The 21,884-nt window shown below is 37.4% G+C and overlaps 1 protein-coding gene across 1 annotated transcript; it reads right to left on the bottom strand.

Annotated features, from left to right (window-relative positions):
* Window positions 1-631: 631 nt before the first annotated feature.
* Window positions 632-19,002, bottom strand: plcb2 (phospholipase C, beta 2; the record flags this gene model as incomplete). The annotated part of the gene is made up of 32 exons (XM_079261555.1): window positions 632-802; window positions 2,599-2,682; window positions 4,140-4,197; window positions 4,376-4,429; window positions 4,940-5,004; window positions 8,015-8,156; window positions 8,566-8,749; window positions 8,942-9,415; window positions 9,525-9,615; window positions 9,741-9,805; window positions 9,963-10,067; window positions 10,272-10,371; window positions 10,527-10,691; window positions 11,107-11,258; window positions 11,545-11,669; window positions 11,836-11,920; window positions 12,035-12,131; window positions 12,208-12,293; window positions 12,402-12,615; window positions 13,209-13,293; window positions 13,422-13,504; window positions 14,251-14,408; window positions 14,885-15,031; window positions 15,135-15,295; window positions 15,552-15,652; window positions 15,882-15,957; window positions 16,045-16,098; window positions 16,223-16,302; window positions 16,680-16,820; window positions 17,611-17,679; window positions 18,581-18,658; window positions 18,919-19,002. 32 exons carry the CDS (start codon window positions 19,000-19,002, stop codon window positions 632-634), a joined length of 3,834 nt encoding a protein of 1,277 aa, XP_079117681.1.
* Between the last annotated feature and the right edge of the window lie 2,882 nt (window positions 19,003-21,884).

The following is a 21,884-nucleotide window of genomic DNA, read 5'->3' as shown; positions in this document are numbered from 1 at the left end:
ATGTATTAGTTCTGCATCATCTGTATGTCCATGTGCTGTCACAGACTATTAGGTCTTCATCCTTATCGAAGATAAAATTTCCCCTCTGTTAAAACTGTCCGCATAGTTATATTAGTCTAAGTGAATGCTTTGCTGTGCTCTCATGGAGTGTCACGCATGCAAAATCAAGCCGTGCTGAACTGTGACAAAAGGAGTTACTGTCTCACTGGAGACTGTGATAACCCTTTTTTGGCTACATTTTGCTTGCTAGACTTATTTCCATCTTTATAACTTAATAATAGAGCAGGAAGGAGACACGAAGTAAAGGCTTTTAGTGAAAGCTTGCCGTCTACAAGGTAGCCGTTAATGCGTGGCCTAATTTAGAGTGTTTTTCTGCTTGTAAGAATAAAACTGAAACAAAGATTCAAACAGGAAAATACATAGATTTCAAAACCTACTAATTCTGGACTAATATCGCTTCAAGGATACATAAACAACAGCTGAAAACCTCCTAAGGGATACTTGAACTATGATGCTTCCTACTGCTTCGTCTTTACACTCAGACCTAATGCTTTATTTCAGACTGAAAGTATTCATATGTTTGAGAAAAGTGAAGGTTGGCTTGCAAGAGTTCAGTGAGTTTAAGGTACATCTATCCCAGGAACACATCTCCATAAAAGCCCACTCCCCCAACCTTCTTGTTACCAGTCTCATCAACCATTTCAGGGAAGTGTGCCCCCACACATACATTAACAGACTCCCTCGCTTCGTCTGGCAGGGACCTCAGTTTCTGTGCATGCTCCTTCACGGCATCTTGATTGAGCTGCCAACACAAGGACCAAAGATCAGCTGGAGGATTGTTAAAAGGACAGGACACTTTTTTTGCGCTTGTTTTTTGAACAACCCGAGTTTGACCTCAGTTTCTAAACAGTTGGGGCATTGTGTAAAATGTGAATGAAGAAATAATGCAATTATTTTTAATCTTATAGACCCAATGTTAGAATAAAAATATTTTACCATTTTGTGAAATAGGCTGAGTTTGATTACAACAATAATTTTTAATTTTTTTTGGATGGGGCAACAAAAGATGGGGAAAGTTATCTTTTACTAAAAAGAAGCAACTGGAGAAACATGTTTCAGTCAATTAGATTACCTGGCAAAGGACCAGTAACACGACGGGGTTTAAAAAGAGTGCACTAGAGAGGCAGGGTCTCAGATGTAAAGATGGTGATTAACATTTCATTATTATTTTTAAAAGCAGAGGTTATCCTACTTATTGGTAAACATGTCCCTGCCCTCAAAAGCAATTTTTGTATTTTCGATAAAGTATTGGTTTATTAGAATGATAAAACTTCAATTCTGTATCATATTTTCCAGCAGGTTTCTAAATAATTTTGGATTTTTGTTTTGGCACAGGTGAAAATAATCATTATTCCTAACAATGAATTAGACAAGGTGTGCCGCAATCCTGCAGGTTTAATGCTACAGTTACATGATGTTTTTTTTTTCTCGTACGTCACTGTCCAATCAGAACCCTTCCCAACCCGCCGCTCTAAAGAGAAATTAAGTGAGGACGTGTTTCATGTAAACCTCGGAATTATTATTTTCATGTAAACTTGTAGAATATGTTAATTCCCAATTATTAATTCCGAATTAAAAAACATCATGTGACTGTAGCCATTGTGCAACACTTCATTGGCTGTTGGACCCATTTAATGGAAGCCAGATGTGATGGAGCAGGGAAACTTCGAAATCCTGCATGATGGCGGCCTTCGAGGACCAACTTTGGACATCCCTGAGTTAGGCCTGTTGCTTAGTAAACTAAAAAGTATTTTAAATGATTCAATACATCAAAAATCTTAGATGCAGTTGCATATATAGTCTTACATACAACCATCCTCATTCTTCTATTTGCTTTATTTCATTCTTTTTAACCTAATTTGAATTCCTCCCACTGCTCTAACAATATCAAAATTGTATTTGTAAGCTAATACTATTGGTGACACATAAAAACCCCACCATCCATCTGGCATTCCCACGTCAGTATCTAAACTATTTCACACCTTCTTTCTCAAGATTCACTGCCAACATTCCTCCAATTCAGAAGAAGGCATTGTCAATAAAACCTCTGATGTCATTTACAGCTGTGGGAGATCAGTTTTTCAAGACCATACACTGGATTTGTCATGCTGTAGCACTAATAGATGCATGAAATAGACAGATGGCCACAGCTAACAGAAAAGAAAGACAAAATTGTCTTTACACACTGGCAAGGGATTTGGAATGAAAGTCCTTCTGAAGGTTATAATCATAATAAATGTAGTCAAACTCAGTACGAAGTACTTCGTTCAAAGAAAAAGTCTTACTTTTTAAATTGTTTAGCCCAGGGTTAAGCCATCAGTGACTTAAATTCAATAGAAGTTTGAAGGAACAAAAGCGGCATTTTAAATTGAAGAATAAGTAAAAAACTAAAAAAAAAAACAAAAACTGTGTTGTTATTTTATAGGATGTGTAAAAGGAACTTCTTGTTCCTCCGTGCTGTTTGATGCATCCTACTGACAAAGTCAGTGAAATAACCTTCTGAGTGACAAAATTGTCTCCTGAAATCAGTATATGTACCTGATTAGTCAGGGCCTTTATTTCCTCCAGTGTAGCATCTTGTTTCTTCATCAGGGCTTCTTGCTGTGGACTGTACTCAGAAGGCTGTAACACATGGTAAAGTACAAAACATGTTACTACTGAAAAACATTATTGATTTGTGGTTTTCAGTCTGTGTGGGCTTGTTTGTGTGTGTGTTTGAGCAAGTAGTGTGCAAGATACAGACAGTAAGTGGTTCATGTGCTCATGTTCCTCGCTGAAAGCGTATGTATAGGTACTCATGGGATGCAACCTGAGAGAGAGGATCAATACAGTTAAGATGCGGCTTGGACTTGTCCAGTTAAATTACACAGCCCTCGCTGAAGAATTCAATACTGAGGCACTGCTGATTGAACAAGTGATTGTGTTACAAAACGTTGCTGTAATTAATGGATAAATGCTGATTAGTTTGATCAACTTGAACTTCAATGCGACCCAAATATCTGGGTTGGGTGACTTTTCTGCCATCCACATTAAGTTGATTGCCAGGGAGCAAAGGGAAATGGCCAGGTCATTAACCCAGATACATCACGGCTGAATCTTGATGAGCTGACAGAAGAACAAGAGGAGAGCTCAGTGAATCATTGACCACACATGGATTAACCCAGCCGCTGTAAACAGCCTCTGAGTGACGGCCGAGCCTTTTCTACTTTCAGAGCCTGCACTTGATTTATTGGGTGAAAAAGAGTGTGAGCGTCTTAGTGATTTGGGGCCTAATGTGGGCATTTAGGTGTGCATATTTTTGCATGTGTGGGTGTACTTACAGTTAAATGATGAGTGTGGGATCCTGGAAGCAACATGTGGGTGTTCAGTATGTGAACATGTGTGCTGTAACATGCCTAAGGTAGTTTTTTTCTGCTTTATTCCAATCATTTGACATTTTGTTACCATAGTTACACTGTTAGATAAAAAAAAACAAAAAACATTTGTTGAATAAAGTGCTGCTGGTGATGTGTACACAAGCTGGGGTATGTTTAATAGTAAGTACATATAACTCTGTTAAATGAATCTACATAGACACCTGTCATAGAATATGATGAGACATAGATCTGTAGTGTTAAACTATTTTAAGATGGTTTGATTAAAATGATAAAGATTATATTTTACTTTAGACATAAAGTTTCCTGAAGATAAACTGTAGAGATTAAGGAAGTAACTAATGTCACGCATACTAGTAAAAAAAAAAAACAGATAATATCTTTGTATTATAAAGGATATGAACAAATTCTATCAATAACGGTAATGCCAAAGAATCTTCAAACATAATATCAACCTAAATTTACATCCTATTTCTGCATAACAGGCTGTGTACCTCTGGTTTGGTACTACGCTGTTATTCATTTAAACACGCTCAACTTCGGCACCATGGTATGTTTTCAATTTGAAATAAGACTTTGTCTTCACATTCACCCAGTAAGAGAGACATAAAAATGCAGGCAAAAAATTCCTAAATTGTTGAAGGTTTTTTTTACATTTTAAATGTTCAGAGAAGAAAACAGTAACAAGGGTGGTTATACACTTACTGCACTATCAGGCTGACCGGTCTCATCCAGCTGCTCCGTGCTCATCGCTTTTTTCAACCTGATTGAAAATCATTTCAATTAAATACTGCAAACATAACTAGAAAGATTTCACCTCATTCAGCGCAAGTCAGTGTATAGAATATAAACCTTTTTTCCACTCTGCATACAAAGCCATTCATTTTCACCTACAGAAAAACTGAAAGGAATTAAAAAGTCATTTCAGGCTGTGAACTCACTTTGACTTTTCAGTCTGACATTTTGCGAGCATCTTCTTTTTTTCTCTGGTTTCACTAAAAGGGGAAAAACAGCAAGTGAGAATGTAAAATCTTCAAATGAAAATCAACCCTGTAGTTAACCTTTTCCCTTTAATCAAGAGTTGCCCAGCTGAGTGTGTCTGATGTGACCTTATTTATACAAGGAAAGGAAGGTAGGTTTATTATCAGAGCTGCTTTTGCTTTTCTGCTGCTGTTTAACACCTGTTGGATAATAGCTTGTCCTAAGATACCCATCTGCCTGCTGGGGACTTTGGCCAACACAATCACAAACACACACTTTCACACACACACACACACACACACACACAAATGTAACACCACAAGCCAGCCAAGGACACTGGAAGACCCGCTTGCTGAGGTGATTCATTCATTATTTGAGGTATTCTCTTTGGAAAATGTCAACTTTTTCACCTCAGATGACACACGCAGTGTCACACAAAGGTCTCAGGGCACAGATTGGACAGACTCAGCAAAGCCTTCTGATCTATACGCCATGTCCCAAAGGTGTTGCATGCATGCTCACACCTCTCCAGGGTCTTCAGTTCACTGCTGTGTCTCTCCATGGCCATCTCCAACAGTTTGGCAAGTCTCTGTAACAACAAGAAAATGAAATTGCACAATCACAGTCAAGACAAAGCTCTGAAGTTAACTTCAGTTCAGTTAGAATTCATTTTTCTAAGATTGACCAGAACATTTGCAATGATAACTGCATATTTTAGGCTAACCATTATTTGTCCACGAAGTTTGCAAATCTTGAAAATTGTCATGGTGTGGAGTTTTTTGTGTGGTCATTAGTTCTGGTTTCCTGTTTTATGTTGTCGTTTTCTTTGTATTTTCTGTCTAGCCTTGTTTCCTATTCCTGTTCATTTACCTTGTCCATTCCACTTGTGTCTTGTTGTGTTTTCTGTGTGGATATAATACTACTTCTTGCCAGTTTGTTGTTTTTAATATCCCTTGTTGTCCCTCAATCAAGAATCATAGCTTTCGACCTGCCTTGTGCCGTGTGCTTCATCGCACATTTGGGTCCATATCTCTGCTCCACGACAAAAATATCTTGAAGGACCCTAAACTGATGCTGCGTATAACTCTGATGCTAAAAGTGCCTCTTTAACTCTGGCTCTAATGATCATAGAAACACAACAAAGTGAGGTAAATTTGGCTGCTGTGGGAAAAAAGGTGAATGCATCCTGAGTCAAAAAGATGAATGCAATTTTTGGAGCAAGTCATTACATACAAAGAAGACATTTAAGAGATGAGTGTGAGGAGAGTGGTAACTGGGAGAGGAACACATAAAAACAGCCAGAAATTAAAATTAATTTGTCAAGTTCAAGAACCAGAATATAGAGAGAATAACACATCTAAAATTTAACTGAACAACTCTAACCTATTAGGTAAAATGATCAATGGATTAGTGAATATATTTAGAGATGCTTAAAAAAAAACACACTAATAGAAACAGGAGAAATTACAAGAACAAATCCTATTGGGACCAGTTCAGTTTGCTCAGTATTGAGTAAAAGGTTTTTGGATGCTAAAAACATAAAAAAAAATAGACTGTAGTTCTATAAACAATTATTATTTTATGCATTGCATGTTAGGTTAATTAGTTACTCAAAATTTTGCCTCGGAATGAAAGTAACTAGTAGAAAAACAATTGATCATATTTTAAGTATTTATCATATTTACAGGGACAGATTGTTCAGCCTGGGTCCCTTAAGGGCAACCACCCAACAGGTTTATGACTTTTCTGTTTTGACTTGCTCCAACACACCTGATGCAAATTAGATCTTTAAATAAAACATCTAATACCACCAGCACAGCAGCCCACAAGGAACAAACTGGACATCTTTGGGCTTAATTATATACAGATGAATTATGTCTTCATTTATAAATAACTGAATGTATCTATAAGTTGTGTTGTTCAGCCATGTATATTCGTCATAACAACATATTTTGTGGACAAATCAAAATGTTCAAACCAACTTGTAAAGACTGATATTAAATAAAAGTAAATTGCTAATACTCCACAATGAAGTGAAGTAAAAAGGAAGAGCTGTACAGCTTGAGTACAGCGATACTAAGTTGGTACACATCTATCACAGCTATGTATATAATTCTGACATAATTTGGTTTTTGACACAGTTAGGGGCAAATAATATTAACAAACACACACATACTGTTTATAAAGATAAACCAACAAATGGTAAAAAAAAAAAAAAAAAAAATTAAAGACCAAACAGTCTAATCACTGCCTGGTTACTGGTTGGAGTGTAGGTAAACCCCCACTTCCACCATGTTAACAGGTCAAATAACCCAAAAAATCTGTTAAAAGCACGTCTCATTGTTTAGAGATATTTTCTGTCATTTTGGGTTGAAAGTTTTTCTTCGTTTATCATTTAGATAAGTTGGATGTTATTTAGTAATTACTTATAAACAAAAAAAGGGAGCCGGGGGTATTTTGTTGTCATGATCAACATCACTGAACAGCCGCTTCAAGTTATGATGTGTCTCCAACTCCTGCAAGTGTGTTAGAAATTTAGGGAAAAAATATCTTACAGTGTAAGATCATTGTGTTAGTAAATTCCACTGACACAACCTGCTAAATAAGATGATGAAGTGTGTGTGAGTTTTGTTTGTTTCCACAATAATTTAATGTCATTTTAACTCTGTTTTATAAATTACATTAGTGGCAAACTTTTATGTGTTCACAAGAAAATGTCTTAAATTGTCAGTCTGATAAGTATTGGTGAGATGATATAGGAGTTTTTTGTCCTTGGATTTGAAGTTTGTACTTTTTCTCCCCTGCAAATTTCCTTTTTTTTTTTTTTTTCTTTATTAATTTTTTTCAACCAACCAAAAACAAAACACAACAACAAAAGTATGGGGAAAAAGACCTACTTACCTCTTATATTATAAGGCTACTTCTACCAAATCTACCAAATCTCTCTCTCTCTCTCTCTCTCTCTCTCTCTCTCTCTCTATATATATATATATATATATATATATATATATATATATATATATATATATATATATATATATATATATATATATATATATACACATATATATATACATACATATATATATATATATATATATATATATATATATATATATATATATATATATATATATATATATATATGTATATATATGTATATATATACATACCTTCAGATTTGTCCTTGGTCTTCTTGATAATAAAAAAAAAAAAAAAAAGAAAGAAAAAGCATTTTCTCTTCGCGTCACCAAGTGTTTGCTTAAAAGGAATCATTTTTTGAGGTTTTTTGCCCAGAAAAGTGTCCTGAAAAAATGTACACTGTTATTTTTGCACAATTTGAATAAATCCAATGAACCACACTTTGTTGGGTTTCGGCTGTGTGCAACACATGGAGAGTTCAACAAGCAAATACTCAAAATGTAGGTCAGAAAACCCAAATAAGAACTGAGAGGAGCAGCAAAATTGTGAAAGTGCTTAATAAAAGTACAGAATCAAGCATATAATAAATACTTTGACTTTTATCTCATCAGTGATTTTTTTTTTGTTAACTTAAATTAAACAACAGATCTTTAAACTAAAAGCTGAATATCACAAACCTCTGTAGCAAACTGCTCTTTCTTCTTCTTCATCTGATCACATTGTTCGGTCCACAGAACCTGCAGCTCAGCCTGCATTTTATCCTTTTGCTCCTGCACTCGCTCTGTCTTCACACCAGAGGCAGAGGTGCTCTCCGCTCCCCTAGTCAAATGCAGTAAATACAAAAAAGCAGTATGTTTGTAAAGGAATCATTTCTAAACTATCATCCACAATGCTCTCTATAGCTTGCTCTCACACCTTAATACTGAGTGCTGTGCATAAAAAGTCTTTAGCCCAAACCCTTAAAGTTGTTTTCTTTACCCTCGATAATTCAGCAAGGGGAAGAATATTATAACACACATGCATCTAATTATGAATAGAATTATTGGATCAGATGTGAAATTCAGTGCTACTTTGCTAGAAGCAGAATAGTCTTTGGTGAATGATTAAACATAAACAAGTGGACAGATGCATCTCTGAACACCCTTCCTCTTCCGACTTGATTAAAACCTCTTCTGTCAAATGGTCTACTGTATTTCAGTAAGATAAAGAGGGGAAACAATGTTCATACTCTTTTTTCTTCATTGAAACCTTCTTCTTGATGGCCTTGAAAGAATCTGAGTATCTCTGAATCAGATCCTCTGCTTTTTTCTGATATTTTTTTTCAGTTTCTTTCATCTCTCTCTCCTGACGCTTAATGACCTTCAGATAGTTCTTATGCTGTGTCAGTTGTTCAGTTGTCACAGTTGAAGGCTCTGCAGAAAATAAAAACAAAGAGCTATGTTGAGGAAATCTTCTAGTGTGAGTGCTGGGTGAAATCAAATCGACGACAACAAAAAAGCCTGAAAATTGGTCTGCATTTTCAGTTTTCAACATTCTTTTACTGAAAGCTTATTAAAGAATGGAAAAATGAGATGGGTGAAGCACGTGAAGCGCTTCAAGGTTACCTCCATCGCCTGTTGTTGGCTGAGATGACTCATTCAGTCCTGCAGAGTCTGCAGATGAATTTGCAGCACAGGTTAAGGCCACAACAGCTGTTCCTTCAGCTGCAGGCTCCTCAGCAGCTGCTTCTTCAGTTGCAGGCTCCTCAGCAGCATTAGCTGCTTCTGGTGCCTCCTTACCATCTGAATCAGACTCTGAGTTAATACCAGTGCCAGTGATTGGTTCTTCTTTGGCTTCAGGAACTGCCTCTGGTTCTTCCTTAGCAGGACCCTCCTCGGTAGAAGGTTTGATTTCTTCGAGGATTTCAGATGGAGGACTTGCTGAATCTGTCCCTGCATCTTCAGTAGAGGCACTCTCAAGTGTTTGAGAAGGCCCGGTTAGTGGAGCTTCTGCCTCTTCTTTAGCTTCTTCTGCACCAGTTTCAGGTGAAGCTGGTTCAGTGGCATTGGGGGGTGGCGTAGGTTCAGATGCAACTTTTTCTAGAAGAGATGAAAAGTTAAGAGATGAAACTATGAACCAAACACTGTCTGATACAAGGGCCATGTTAAAGCTCAGCGTACTAAAAACAAATTCTAAACAGCCTATTACCTTCAGCAGGGGCTTCACTTTCCTTGGGTTTGTCTGTGGAGGGTTGGACCACAAGAGGCAACTCATAGGGAGAAAGGTAGTCAGAGGATGACTGCAGGGGTTAGAAAGTAGAAGGGAACAATTCAGCAGAGATAGTCATCTTCCAAGAACTTAATCAGCGCTGTTATGGTAGGAAAACTGAGTACATCACATATCACTTTACACGGGAGAATTTACCTCTTTTGGGGTCTTTGTGGTCTTCTCCGAGCCTTTCGTTGGATTAAATAAGGCATCTGTGAAATCTGCAGGACACTCAAATATATCAGTGTGAAGCAATAGAAATGCATGACTTAAAATAATGCAAAACTAAAATGTTTTTGTTACAGTCTGTTACTATGGCAACATGGAAGCAAGGTTTTTTTCTTTATTTAGTTAAAGCACAGGGTGAAAAGGTAGCACCTGCAAAGGCAGCAGGGATGTAATCCTTGACCTCAATGTACACAAAGAGAGCAGGCAGAGTGAGAGGCATGTTGCTTTCACTGCGCAGGCAGATGTGATGGAAGCCTGCAGGGCACAAATAAAACCTGGTTGATTTAAAAGGAGGCTGCAGCTCCTCTAATACTCAGACTGACTAAAGCAAATCAGTAAATATTCAAAGGCTTTGACAGACTGAGTGCTTTTAAACTATATACATCAGGTGAAGACTTTTTTTTTAAATTGTTATTAATTTATTTATTTACTTGTTTAGTTTCTTTCACAGCCACTGACCTGACTGAATGGCATCAATTGGGATGATTCTATGCCCCAAAAATTTTCCATTCTCTTCGTGGACTGCAATTCTCAGCGAAGCCATTTCTGGGAGCAGTATCTATGGGAAAAAAGATAAAGAATAGACAAACAAAAAAAAAACAGACAGACAGACAGATTCCATTTAAAGATTTGCCCCCATCAGGATACACAGAAACCAATTTACCTTTATATGCATTGCACTTATATGAACATATTTTATGCTTACATACTCACCTTTTCAAAAACAAAAGGCTCTTCATTCCACACTGGATTGATGGCATTAAGTGTGGTGGACCACTTGGTGCGAAATTTCTTCTTGGGGTCTCCCGGCAGTCCGATTACCTCCACCTCAACCCCTGTTTTCACATTCTTGTCAGACAGAAACTGTCCAGAGTAGATCTGATGAGACAAATGCATAAAAGATGATAGCACACATATATGAACTGATCAACAGTATTGATGAATTCTGCTGTGTCTATGTAAGTTGATGAAACAGAGGCTACAAATAGAACTCAGAATCCACTAAAATACCAGGAACCATGTCTCAGCCGCAGCAGGGAGCCGATGTTATAATGGACCCTGCATCCAAACAACAAACACAGACTTCCCAGAGCCATTGAGGCTAATTAAATGCCTCAATGCAAAATGCAAAATCAACTGAGTTACATACATGTTGCATTAATTGTTCCTCTATTTAATTTCAATGCAGTGCAATAAGCCAGCATTAAGATGAAAATGTTTACATGAAGATTTAAAAAACATTTTAACCTTCATATAATTGCATTTACCACTAAGTACATGACCAGTAACCTGCCTTTATGGTTAGTGTGCTTGCCACCACAGTGTCAATCCTGTCACAGAAAGGGTCAAACTTCTTGTCACCGCGTCGCAGAACATCATGTTTGAGGATGTATCCTGTTCTGCCGTTGAATTCAAACAGAGACATGTTCAGCTGCATGGGGAAGTCTGGAAATACACAAAGAACAGCTCGTTCATGCCACCTCTCTGCAGCTTCAGGAGCAGCAGTGTTACTTTTGGGATACAGAGAACAGCTGAGGCCCTTGCAGTGCAAAAAGAAGCAACACTGACCTGCTGTGGTGAAAAACAGAAACACAGCTTTAAAATACAAAATGAAATCATGTCTTTTAGCGTGTTTGAAAGATGCAATTAGACAAGAACTTCTATCAATGGAAGCCTCTATGCTTGCGGTATGCTATGCTTGTTGTTATTTTAATCATCTCTCCGTGTATACCCATCGTTTGGTAGTTGAGTGCTACCATCTGGCAGCCAACGTTCCAAAAAGGTTGAGGACTGTAGTTGGATGAGTCCATTCGTGTTCCTTTGGGGTAGATTCTGCTCATCTGCCTCTTATTATATCTGAGAGACACCATTAAGGAAGCATGAACATAAATTTTTGTATTTCTGTCTCTCCTTTTGCTCTCCATTGACTGTTATATAAGAGTAAATTCGACAGAATTTATTTGAGTTTGAACTTAGTATTAGTGTTTAATGATGCAACATTTGCTGCATTATTAAAGGATACTCGACAAATTCAACAGCAGTCTTGGCAATCATTGTCTCCCCTTTGGTCTCCACAAAAGATGAGATGACATAGCTCTTATTTTTCTCTGTAAAAAAGAAAATGGAAGAACTGCATCACCTATGTTGACTTTGACGTGCTTACAAGGGTCCTATGCCAAAATGCATTTAGTCTGAGTTTGATTTGTGGTGCACAGACATACTTCTAGCATTGTCAAAAGAGATGAATTTGTTGGGTTGGATGTAGTTGACAATGGATGACATGGCCTCGTAGGCTGTTACTTCCTGTCCAGCTGTACCCTGTAGTTGATTGACAGGAAGTCAGCTGACATTTGGACTCTTGTTGCAGAAAAGAGATCAAACTTTAATGATTTACCTCATCGGATGTCTTCATTTTCTCCTCATCTTGTTCTTCTGTGTCTTCTTGCTCCTCCGTCTCCTCCACAGCTCCCTCCCCCTCAGCTTAAACATTTCAGCATAATGTTAGTGATCTACTAATGCATTAAAATACCTAAATAAGCCAGTATTTCTGTACATAACATGAATTATTATATGATTTGTCATGTGCACCTTGGTTTTCCTGAGTGCCAGTTGCTGGCGTAGTTGCATCCTGAGACGGGGCATTTGGATCCTGAGCAGGTGCAGCTGTAGATGTCGTCTGATCGGTGGCTGCTGTGCTGCTTTTCTTTGTCTGGGCTGGCTTTTCGTGACTGCCCTTTTTGTTCTTGATGAGGATTTTGCCCATGAGCTCAGAGGGGCTGGGGATTTGCTGGCCTGGTTTTAACTGGATATAAGAGGACCACACAAGACAGAACGTCAAACAGCTATAACTAAACATCATAGAGTCACAGATTATTGAATAATATCAGGATGTATTTTCACATTCTTAGTTTTTAGGTATTCCTGCAAAGGTTTCAGGAGAAGTTTGCAGTGTCAGCAAAAGTACATCTTCTTTAGAGGGACATAAATGCAAAGAAGTGCTAGTAAGCATGTACCGCTAAGATTGAAGTTGTGTGTCTGAATGAGATTTACACAAAAAACATGCAAAATGTCTTGAAATTTGATAGATAGACAGGAAATGGGCAGAAAAGCCACATATTTTTTTTACTTTTATTCTTTCTTAGAGTTTTAAACCAGGACTTTAGTGGAGATTTGCTCAATCAGTCTTTAAGGATAGTGTCTCGCAATAACAAGAAACTGAATATATTTTAACTTGCAACATTTATTGCATTCCTAATTTTAATCAGGTTACAAAACTCAGTGAAGTCAAATAACTCTGAATATAATTTATAATACAGTGTTTTATTAGATAAATCGTCCATAGAGGCCCAAAGCCGCTAATTTTGCCAGAAGATAGTGTTGCATCAGTAAACTTACAGGGTATTTTTCCAAAGGCTCTGTGAGCAGGGCATCACCAAATATGGTTTTGCAGTAGTTGGCCATCTTCTCTTGTTGTTTCACCCTGAAATGTACAAAGCTTCAGCTGCATCTCGTATGTTTTTAAAGTATTCAGTTTGGGATCATGGCATCATGATACTATCACACTGTGTAAGCAGAATTTAGTGTCACAGGTTGAAACTCAGATCTTACGAATCAACATGGTTCTCAAAGGAGAGGATGACAGGGTATTGTGAGGTCTTGAAGGCACTTTCTGCAATGGCTTCTATCACATCCTGTCACATGCAACAAAAAGAGAGAATTTATGCCTTTTTTATTTTCAGTCTGGCTTTAATTTGCTTTTCATAAAGTAAATAAAAGTGTCATTGGACCAAAAGAAATCAAATATAAATCAAAGACAGAACAACAAACAGCAAAAACATGAGTATAGACACAATAAATTGATCAGTTTCACATTTAAGGCCAACAGACTGGTGCAGGATTTCAGCCATTCTCTAAAAAAGAAAATACCAGAGACACAATGACAAACTGCTGTTGTCTTTGTACTGAGGCCCACATTGAGGCTGAGGGAAAAACTGAACAGAGGTGTTGTGTCTGGGCAGCTGAGACTGTGAAGCTCCAGCTGCCCTTAAATGGAAGAGTTCAGTGTGAATGGCTGATGTCTTCCTGGCTGTGTGTGCCTGTGTGAGCACTTTAAATTCTTCACACATTTTTGCTCTTTTTTTCCTAAATGTCCATTTCAGAAAGATTAAGGAGTAAATTCCTTTACTTACCAGGATTACTACAGGGCATTTAATCACAGCAAAATTAGCAACTTCTGCATGCATTTTCAGGAAACAGGAAAAAAAGTAGAAATAGTGCCAACAAGGTGAAGTCCCCATTTAAATCTGTGTTCTTATTTGTTAACATGCTAGTTTTTGATACAGTGTAGTATCCACTGGGAATCAAAAATACAAACTGGCAAAATGAAAATGGTGCTGCCATTATTTTACAAGTTTATTAATAAGTTATATGTAATAACCTTGTAAAGGATCTCAGTGGTCATGGTGAAGCCATGAGTAATGATGGGTTCTTCATCTGGAGGTTTCCCTTTCCAGCAATCCAGCTCTAGACACCGGCAGCCAGAAAGAAGACACTGGCGGTACATCTCTGGAGATGATACACCAGAGAACTGACCAGCTAACAAGAGAGAAAAGAAAACTATTAGGATGTATATCAATAAAATAGTTACAAGTTAAAGGAAAAATATGGATATTCTGAACTGAAAAGTGATGGGATTTGGTCAGCTTTCTGTGCTATCAGTAAATCAGCTGAAAGTTTTTTCTGATGACCTTCATGCTACAAGTTTCTATCTTGATGAAAATAGTCTCTTTCAAAATTATGCGAACAATAAACTTTCCTTCCCCTTAGCCATTTAGAGCCAACTATTTTAGATTTAGACCAAAATATTATCTTACGGAGGTATTTCAATTTTCTACAAGAGTTCCTGTGACATGGAAAAGCATATGCAAAGGAGCACATAGTGTCCCTGCATCTTTCCATGACATTATGCTGGCTTTTTATTTTTTATTCATCACCCATTAGAACATTTATCAGTATCTAGCTGGGAGGCTCGGCACAGGGATTTTCAAGCTGCAGTCAGTCATTTGAGTGACCTGTTAGGTATGTGTTGTGGGAAGATTTGATGAAGTAGTGGGGTATGGGTTGGGTCATATCCTGTGACTTGGCCAGCTTATCCTGCATGACAACTGAAGTCTCTGGACCCATCAAGAAGAATAAAAGACCCTCTGGAGAGATTAAACCTGTCAGAAAATAAAAGGACAAACTGACACATTTAAAGTGCAAAAGCATAATTATTGTTGTTAGATGTCCAAAAAGTAAGGTGGTCATCTAAGATGGCCATACCTCTGTTGGAGTTGTTGGTGCATGGTTCATACTTGTCAATCAGGGCCTTGATCTGGTCTTGCCGCAGACGTGGAAACAGCTCCTCGTTGAGCCGGGAGTCCCTTTGTTTCTCGTTGAGGAACTTTGTGAAGTTCTCCTTTGTCATGGTGGGTTTGGTGGAGCTGTATGTAAAGTTTAAAGTGAGGTATGGTACTTGCATCAGAAATATACCCAGTGGCACTCATACTTCTTTGACTGCCACCTGAGTTCATGCAAGAGTAAGATGGAGCCTCAGACTGGCACGGTGTAAAGGTCTGGATAATTCAGTTAACACCATGCATCTGCACTGAGGCCCATTTACTTTGAAATAAACAAACTAATGAACAGCTTTGTTATTTATTGGAGGATAAGCAGTGGAGGACAGATAGTAAAACCTACTAAGAAGTGAAGATTTCATAGATCTCGGGCCGAGGGCAGAGATTTGTCATGAAGGTCTTGAAGGCAGACTCAGTGAACACATCAGGCTTCATAGTGTCATACTGTAACATAAGGTTGAAATTATCATAACAAATTATGATTAAAAAAAAAACAAAAAAACTGTTCACTGTTGTTTTATTTTAGCAAAAATAAAGGCTAAGTAGTAATGAGATTAAAAGAACATTCTTTTTAGGCCACTATAAATATGAGATTATTTACATTATAAATATTAGAAAATCAAAGAAACTGGAAAGAAAGTGTTTTAATCAGAGGCAAGGATTTGGTTCATACCTTTCCCTTAGGAAGGTGTGCTGCTGCCAAGGCACTTTCAACCCTCTTTTTATCAGCAGGGAACATCTTGTAAATGCTTAAAAAAGAACAGGTGAAACACTGAGTAGCAAATCTTAAATGACACTGAACAAACTGACCATCCCTTTGTTATACTGTTACCTACTTCTTCACAGGGATCTTTCCATCTTTGTTGGTCTGAAGAGAAATGCGGACATATCTGAGAATAGATGTAGAGTATTTCCATTAGAACTCTGTATGTGTATGATAATGCATGAAATCAAATGCCATTTATTCACCATCTTCTACAAGCTATTTTGTCAGATTGCACATCATTCACTTACATTTTCTCCAGGAAGACTTGTCTGCATGCATTATTTCTTGCAGCGTTGTAGGCGATTGCAAGTATGTCATTTGCCCAATTCTGTTGTGCATTTCATAGAAACAGTTAACAGTAATGTTGCGTTACATTGGAAAAGCTTTGAGAACTCACCACTAGAGGGAGTCAACACAATAGTACCTCAGGAAACGATAGCAATGAATGTTGCTTTTATACAAAGGACCATTGTAATTTTATTAGCTGATTAAATCTGGATGTTAAGGTCATAAAGTCTAATAAAACTTAGAGTGAAGCAGACAGTGCCTCATTGGAGAGGAAGCAAAGGCTTATTGTGTAATAGCTGATTACCTATGGGTACAATCACAGGGGATAAATGGCAGACAGACTAAACAACTAAATGAAATTAACAGAGCCAGTAACACACAGGTTCAGTTGTGTACACTACTATCCTGATTTATTACCTGTGTCACTTTATCCTTGGAAGCAAAGAAGTTATGGTAAGTCAGATTCACCATGTCTAAACCTGAGACGATAGTTAAGGTTTTGGCAAGATGGTTGCTGTCTGGAAAGTCCAGGTTGAAGACGTTGCGGACTTTAGGATGCTGTGAGAAGCAAACAGAAGATTGTAAAATGTTTTATTTTCCATCTCACTAAGTATTTGCATTCATTTTTGTTTTGAAACGTAGAAAATCTAAGTCAACTACACACACTGCTTGAACTGATTGGACAACTGAAAGCTTCACTTTAGGCAAATAACTTAACCATGACATGCAAACATATGCAGGAACACAGTGAGTTTAACACACACAGACTGGCATTTGGGTAACACAACACAAACAAGACAAGAGAAACCCAATGCTTTAGGTTCCGCCCTCCACTATTTGCCTCTTTAAAATCAATCACTTCCATTCTATTCCCACTGATGCAGAGTTGACGTCAGCAAAGGAATAGCTTTCCCAAAAGCTCCTCTGGGGCTAAAAAAGAAGATGTGCTTCCATCTGCACCCCAACTGAAATGATGCAGCTCTCTCAGCTCTCCCTAAGGGAAACAGAAGGATGACGATGGTTGCAAATGGCAACTCTTTGTGCAGGCCTACAAGGAATGGAAATAAACGGAAACTACAAATATCAGCTTTCAGCTCAAAAGAAATGAGACTTACATTAAAAAAGTCTCAGCTCATGACTCACTCTGTGGTGCAGCGTGTTTGTGTGTTGGGGAGTAGCCTTGGTGCATTTGTTCATTGCTGTATTTGCAATTCAAATATGCTTCTCAAATTATTGGGAGACCAAGGACTTGACACTGTATTTGCATGCATGCAGAGATTCTTACACACAAAGCACATTTATTTTAGAACATTGCATTAGAGTGCAGATTACTACTTCAAATACTCACTTTAGGAAGTTTTGCGTATTTTCCTGTTCTGGTATCTCTGATAGTAGCAACATCAAGGAATGTTGTCTCCTAGAAACAAAAAGCAGAGAGTCATCTCTAATACAAAATTCAACATGTAGGCGCCAAGCCAAATATGGATTTAGATACAAGTCATGCTTTGGCAAAGACCAATTTTTTTGTTTGTGTGAACATTATCTGACTACATTGTTTTCAAGTAACGTGCAGGAAAGTGTTTTCCTTTTTGTTTTAATTTCAAATACTCACAATGACTTTGTTATACTGCTATATTAGTAGTGGGCATGTGGGCTTTGCTGCTTTATCCAAGTGATTAAAACCAGCTGTTGCCTCAGTGGAGGATGAAGCACTAAAAGACAGCTATCCTTCTCCACTGCGTGCATCACAGCCCAGCGGCATGGTGCACCAGCATGGTGAGCCCACATCAGTGCTGATCAATAGCCACTGAAGCAGGAAGGTGGTCACAGAAGCTCTGAGCTATCCCACGGCTTCAGCAAATCCTAATCACATGAACATTACGCACACAGTGGATGTGAATCCGAGACATGACTCCTCTGCTTGATACAGTCAGATGCTGAATCCAATGCTATTCAGTATAGATGTTCTTAAATAAAGGCCTCTCTTGTGAAGTCTATTATTCTCAGTATCTATCAACACTACCATGATGGTGTGAAGTGACTGCATTAGTTTTTTTAATAAATGCACAGGAAAGGACTTATAACGCAGAACCACTGTTAGTATGGTGTGATCCATTGCAGAGATACTTTTAGCTATACACTTTAAGAAATGTATAATTGGATAAAAACATTCCAACTACTTCACAAAAAAATCTAGGGACTTACAACCTTAGTGGGCTTTAAGAGCCCACTAAGGTTGTGTTTAAACGACAAAACGGGAGTTAAAGCTGCTCCTCGTCAGTGGCTCATTCTTTTTTCAGACTCTAAATGTTAATTACCTTGCTTTGGTTAGTCCAGTAGACATAAAAACCTTTGGGATCCATTTTCATGGTGATAGGAACAGTCTTGGTTGAGTCCTTAAAGGAAAAGGAAGGAATGACTGTTTATTGGTTTCAAGCAATCAGCTAGTTGTATTGATGGTGATACATGAACTTGAGATGTATTAATACCTGAGAAAGTTAAATTAAAATTTAGGGGGGAAAATAGTAATTAAACTGGAATTCAAAAGAAAAATCAGCATTTTTTATGTAACAATGACTTTAATCTACCATTTCATCTAAATACCTTTCACTTTTTCTGATATCATCGTTTTGATTTTAGTAAAATAGTCGCTCACCTCAGACCACTTGGTAAATCTTTCTCCTTTGACCAGATAGTCTTTGACCTCTGGAGGTTCAAGAAAGTATCTTTTCTTATTCATTTTGTCCCTCTAGAACAGCACTTTCTCCAGTAATACTACAAATATATCTACATATCCACCACTGCCGTACTAATTAACCAGCATATCTTTCCATCTGCTTTGAAGTAATGCACTACGCTGAAGCTAAGCTGATCTGACTGTTGTCAGGATGCACTCCTGCTAATGTGCATTGCAAATGAAGTTAAGGAAAAAAAACATGTAACACGACTCAAGGTGGATGCACAGCTGTCAAATCGCCAATAGATTCAACCTGAGCATAAAGACTGGTAGTGCAAATAAATTATTGTTTGGATTCATCCAATCAACATTTTCTCCATATAACACTTTCAGATCCATTTGTATCTGTATGGATTTCTCATGAAGCAAAAAGACTAAATTAAATGTTAACATTTGTTTTCTGTGGCTTAACCAAAAGGAATAGAAACATGTTTTAAAACCCGATCTGATACAAATTCAGAAGTCTCTGCATAGCTTGTGACATTTGAGGAAAGTGAGAAAATGTTTTTTGTGTAGTTTGGGGAAACTGACCCTTTGATAAGTGAATCTAACAGCTGCTTTTCACACATGCTGCTATTTGATATCAGGCTTTTTTATGTTTTAAACTAAGTAAATAAGAGCACACATCACCCAAACAAGAGGTGAAAAATGCTTTTAGCTTTAGTTTATTTGGTGCTTTTTAAACATTTAATATGCTGCTGTTTAATTAATCTACTACACTGTTTTGATTGGCTTTTTTCACAAACTTATTATTTTATCAAATTATGACAAAACAACCATCTGTCTGGGGTGGTGGTATCATATATTACTTAAGGCAGATTGCTGACTGCTGTTTCAACAAAGGTTCCCTGGTTATTTGGATTTCATTCAAATAAACCTTCTGACTGTGCAATATCTAATGCAAACAGGCAATCAGGAACCACAGAAAAGACATGTGGGGAACCACTGCAGGATCGTTTTATCCAAGATGCTGATGACAACATCAACACGCATGACCATGAAAAACCCACATTACAGGTGGTCACCTTCATCAACTTAATGCTTAATAGTGATTCTGGGTAATGGAAGATCTTAAACCTCCTGTGTTTGCATAGAAGAAGCATTTGACTTATCTATCACCTGTACATTTAATGAATCAAAGGCATCAAACAACAGGAGCGGTTGCACAGCTGAACTTTTGAGAGTCAACAATGTACTTTCTCATTTCTAATGAACATGGCAATGCATCAACTTTTATTCATAAATCTGCACAGTTGAGAGGTATGTTCCTACTAATCTATTCACAGTTGGGAGGTGTGTGCTTATTCTGGGCAACAAAAGCACTGTCAGCCTGCTGACATGGTACCTAATAATCACATGTTTTTTCAGTGCTGGGCAAGATTTTGGACCCATCCATCATTTCTTTATATATTGGCAGGAAAGTACAAAGTAGATGCGTAATTTACTGAAAACAAAAGTGTGAACTTTTACAGAAATGAGTAAAACAAACTATGTACAGTTCCATCTAGCTTAAAAATGAATATTTGATATTGCCATCTTTATTCTTCACCACAGCTTGAGCCCTCTAGGCAAGATTTATTATATTTTCCTTAAGTACTGCTCATGAATAGTTCTGCAGGCTTCTTGAAGGATGCTTCAAAGCTCCTCTTTGCATGTTGGCTGCCTTTTGTTCCATTCTCTATCAAGATGACCCTACACTGCTTCAGTTATGTTAAAGTCTAAGCTCCAGGGAGGATTCATCATCACTTCATCTGACCGGTTGCTACTAAGTTTCAGACGAGCATGGCTTTTTGACAGTCACAAGTCCATAGAGATTTACTCTGATGAGGCCTTGGCAAGCAGATAGACAAACTGAAGACCCAGATTAATTTCTTAGGACCCGTGTAAGGTATTTGCTGATCTTTTTCATAATTCTTATAGTTAAACATTTTATATACTATTTATCTACTATATAAATGTATCTTCGGGGCAGGCACTTTTTTTGTTCTCTACTTGTTCAGTTTCCTCAGATATCTATTAAGGACATAATGTTCATCAAATCAATTCAAGCTTTATTTGTATTGCACTTTTCGTACAATATAAAGCAACGTAAAGTGCTTTACATTACAAAAATACATTTTTAAAATGTATAAAACCATCACACACTCAAGTATTCACATCAAAGATCATAAACACACACATCATCACACTCACACCGATATAGCATATATTGTATATATCCCACCCCTCCCTGCCCCCTTCCTTGAGCAAACATAAACCCTGACTTCTAATTTCTGTTCATTTATGTCAAAATTTTCCTTTTTTATTGGCTGAGAAAACTTTCTGAATCACCTGGTGTAGAATTATTATTTTATGTTAATCAAACTGTGTTATCTCCGTGAATCTAGATACAGTTATAGAAATGAAAACGACCGTCTGCTAGCTACATTAAAGGTACAGTCACCACAAATTACTGACATCTAGTGGTGAAGATGGGCATTGAAATGACAAATGCCAAGCACAGTTGTGAGTGGTTGGTGGCCGTCAGTAAAATTTTATCTTAGTTTTATTTTATTTTATTTTAACTGTCTTTTCAATTAGATGTTTGTTTTCACGTTGGTTCAAAGTTCAGTATTAAGTCAAATTCATCTGCAAATTCTCAAATAGCCTACACTGACAATACTTAAAATAAGTGACAAATCAGTCAATATCCAAAAAAGGTCCTAAAAGACTTTCATCTCTGCTGCCCAAGACATTTTAAACAATGATAACAGGCTTCTTTGCTCCAAGAAAGCAAGGCAGTAAAGAAGTAAGGCTCCATTCTGTACAGCATCTGGCCATTTTCTGACACAATCTCATTATTGTAAAAAAAAAAAAAAAAATTCGTAATAAGAAATTTAATTTGT

Source organism: Telmatherina bonti (assembly GCF_933228915.1).
Source record: "Telmatherina bonti genome assembly, chromosome: 22".
In the NCBI taxonomy this organism is placed as follows: Eukaryota; Metazoa; Chordata; class Actinopteri; order Atheriniformes; family Telmatherinidae; genus Telmatherina; species Telmatherina bonti.
Note: the sequence above shows the minus strand (reverse complement) of the source record. Positions and strands in the feature narration are given on the sequence as shown.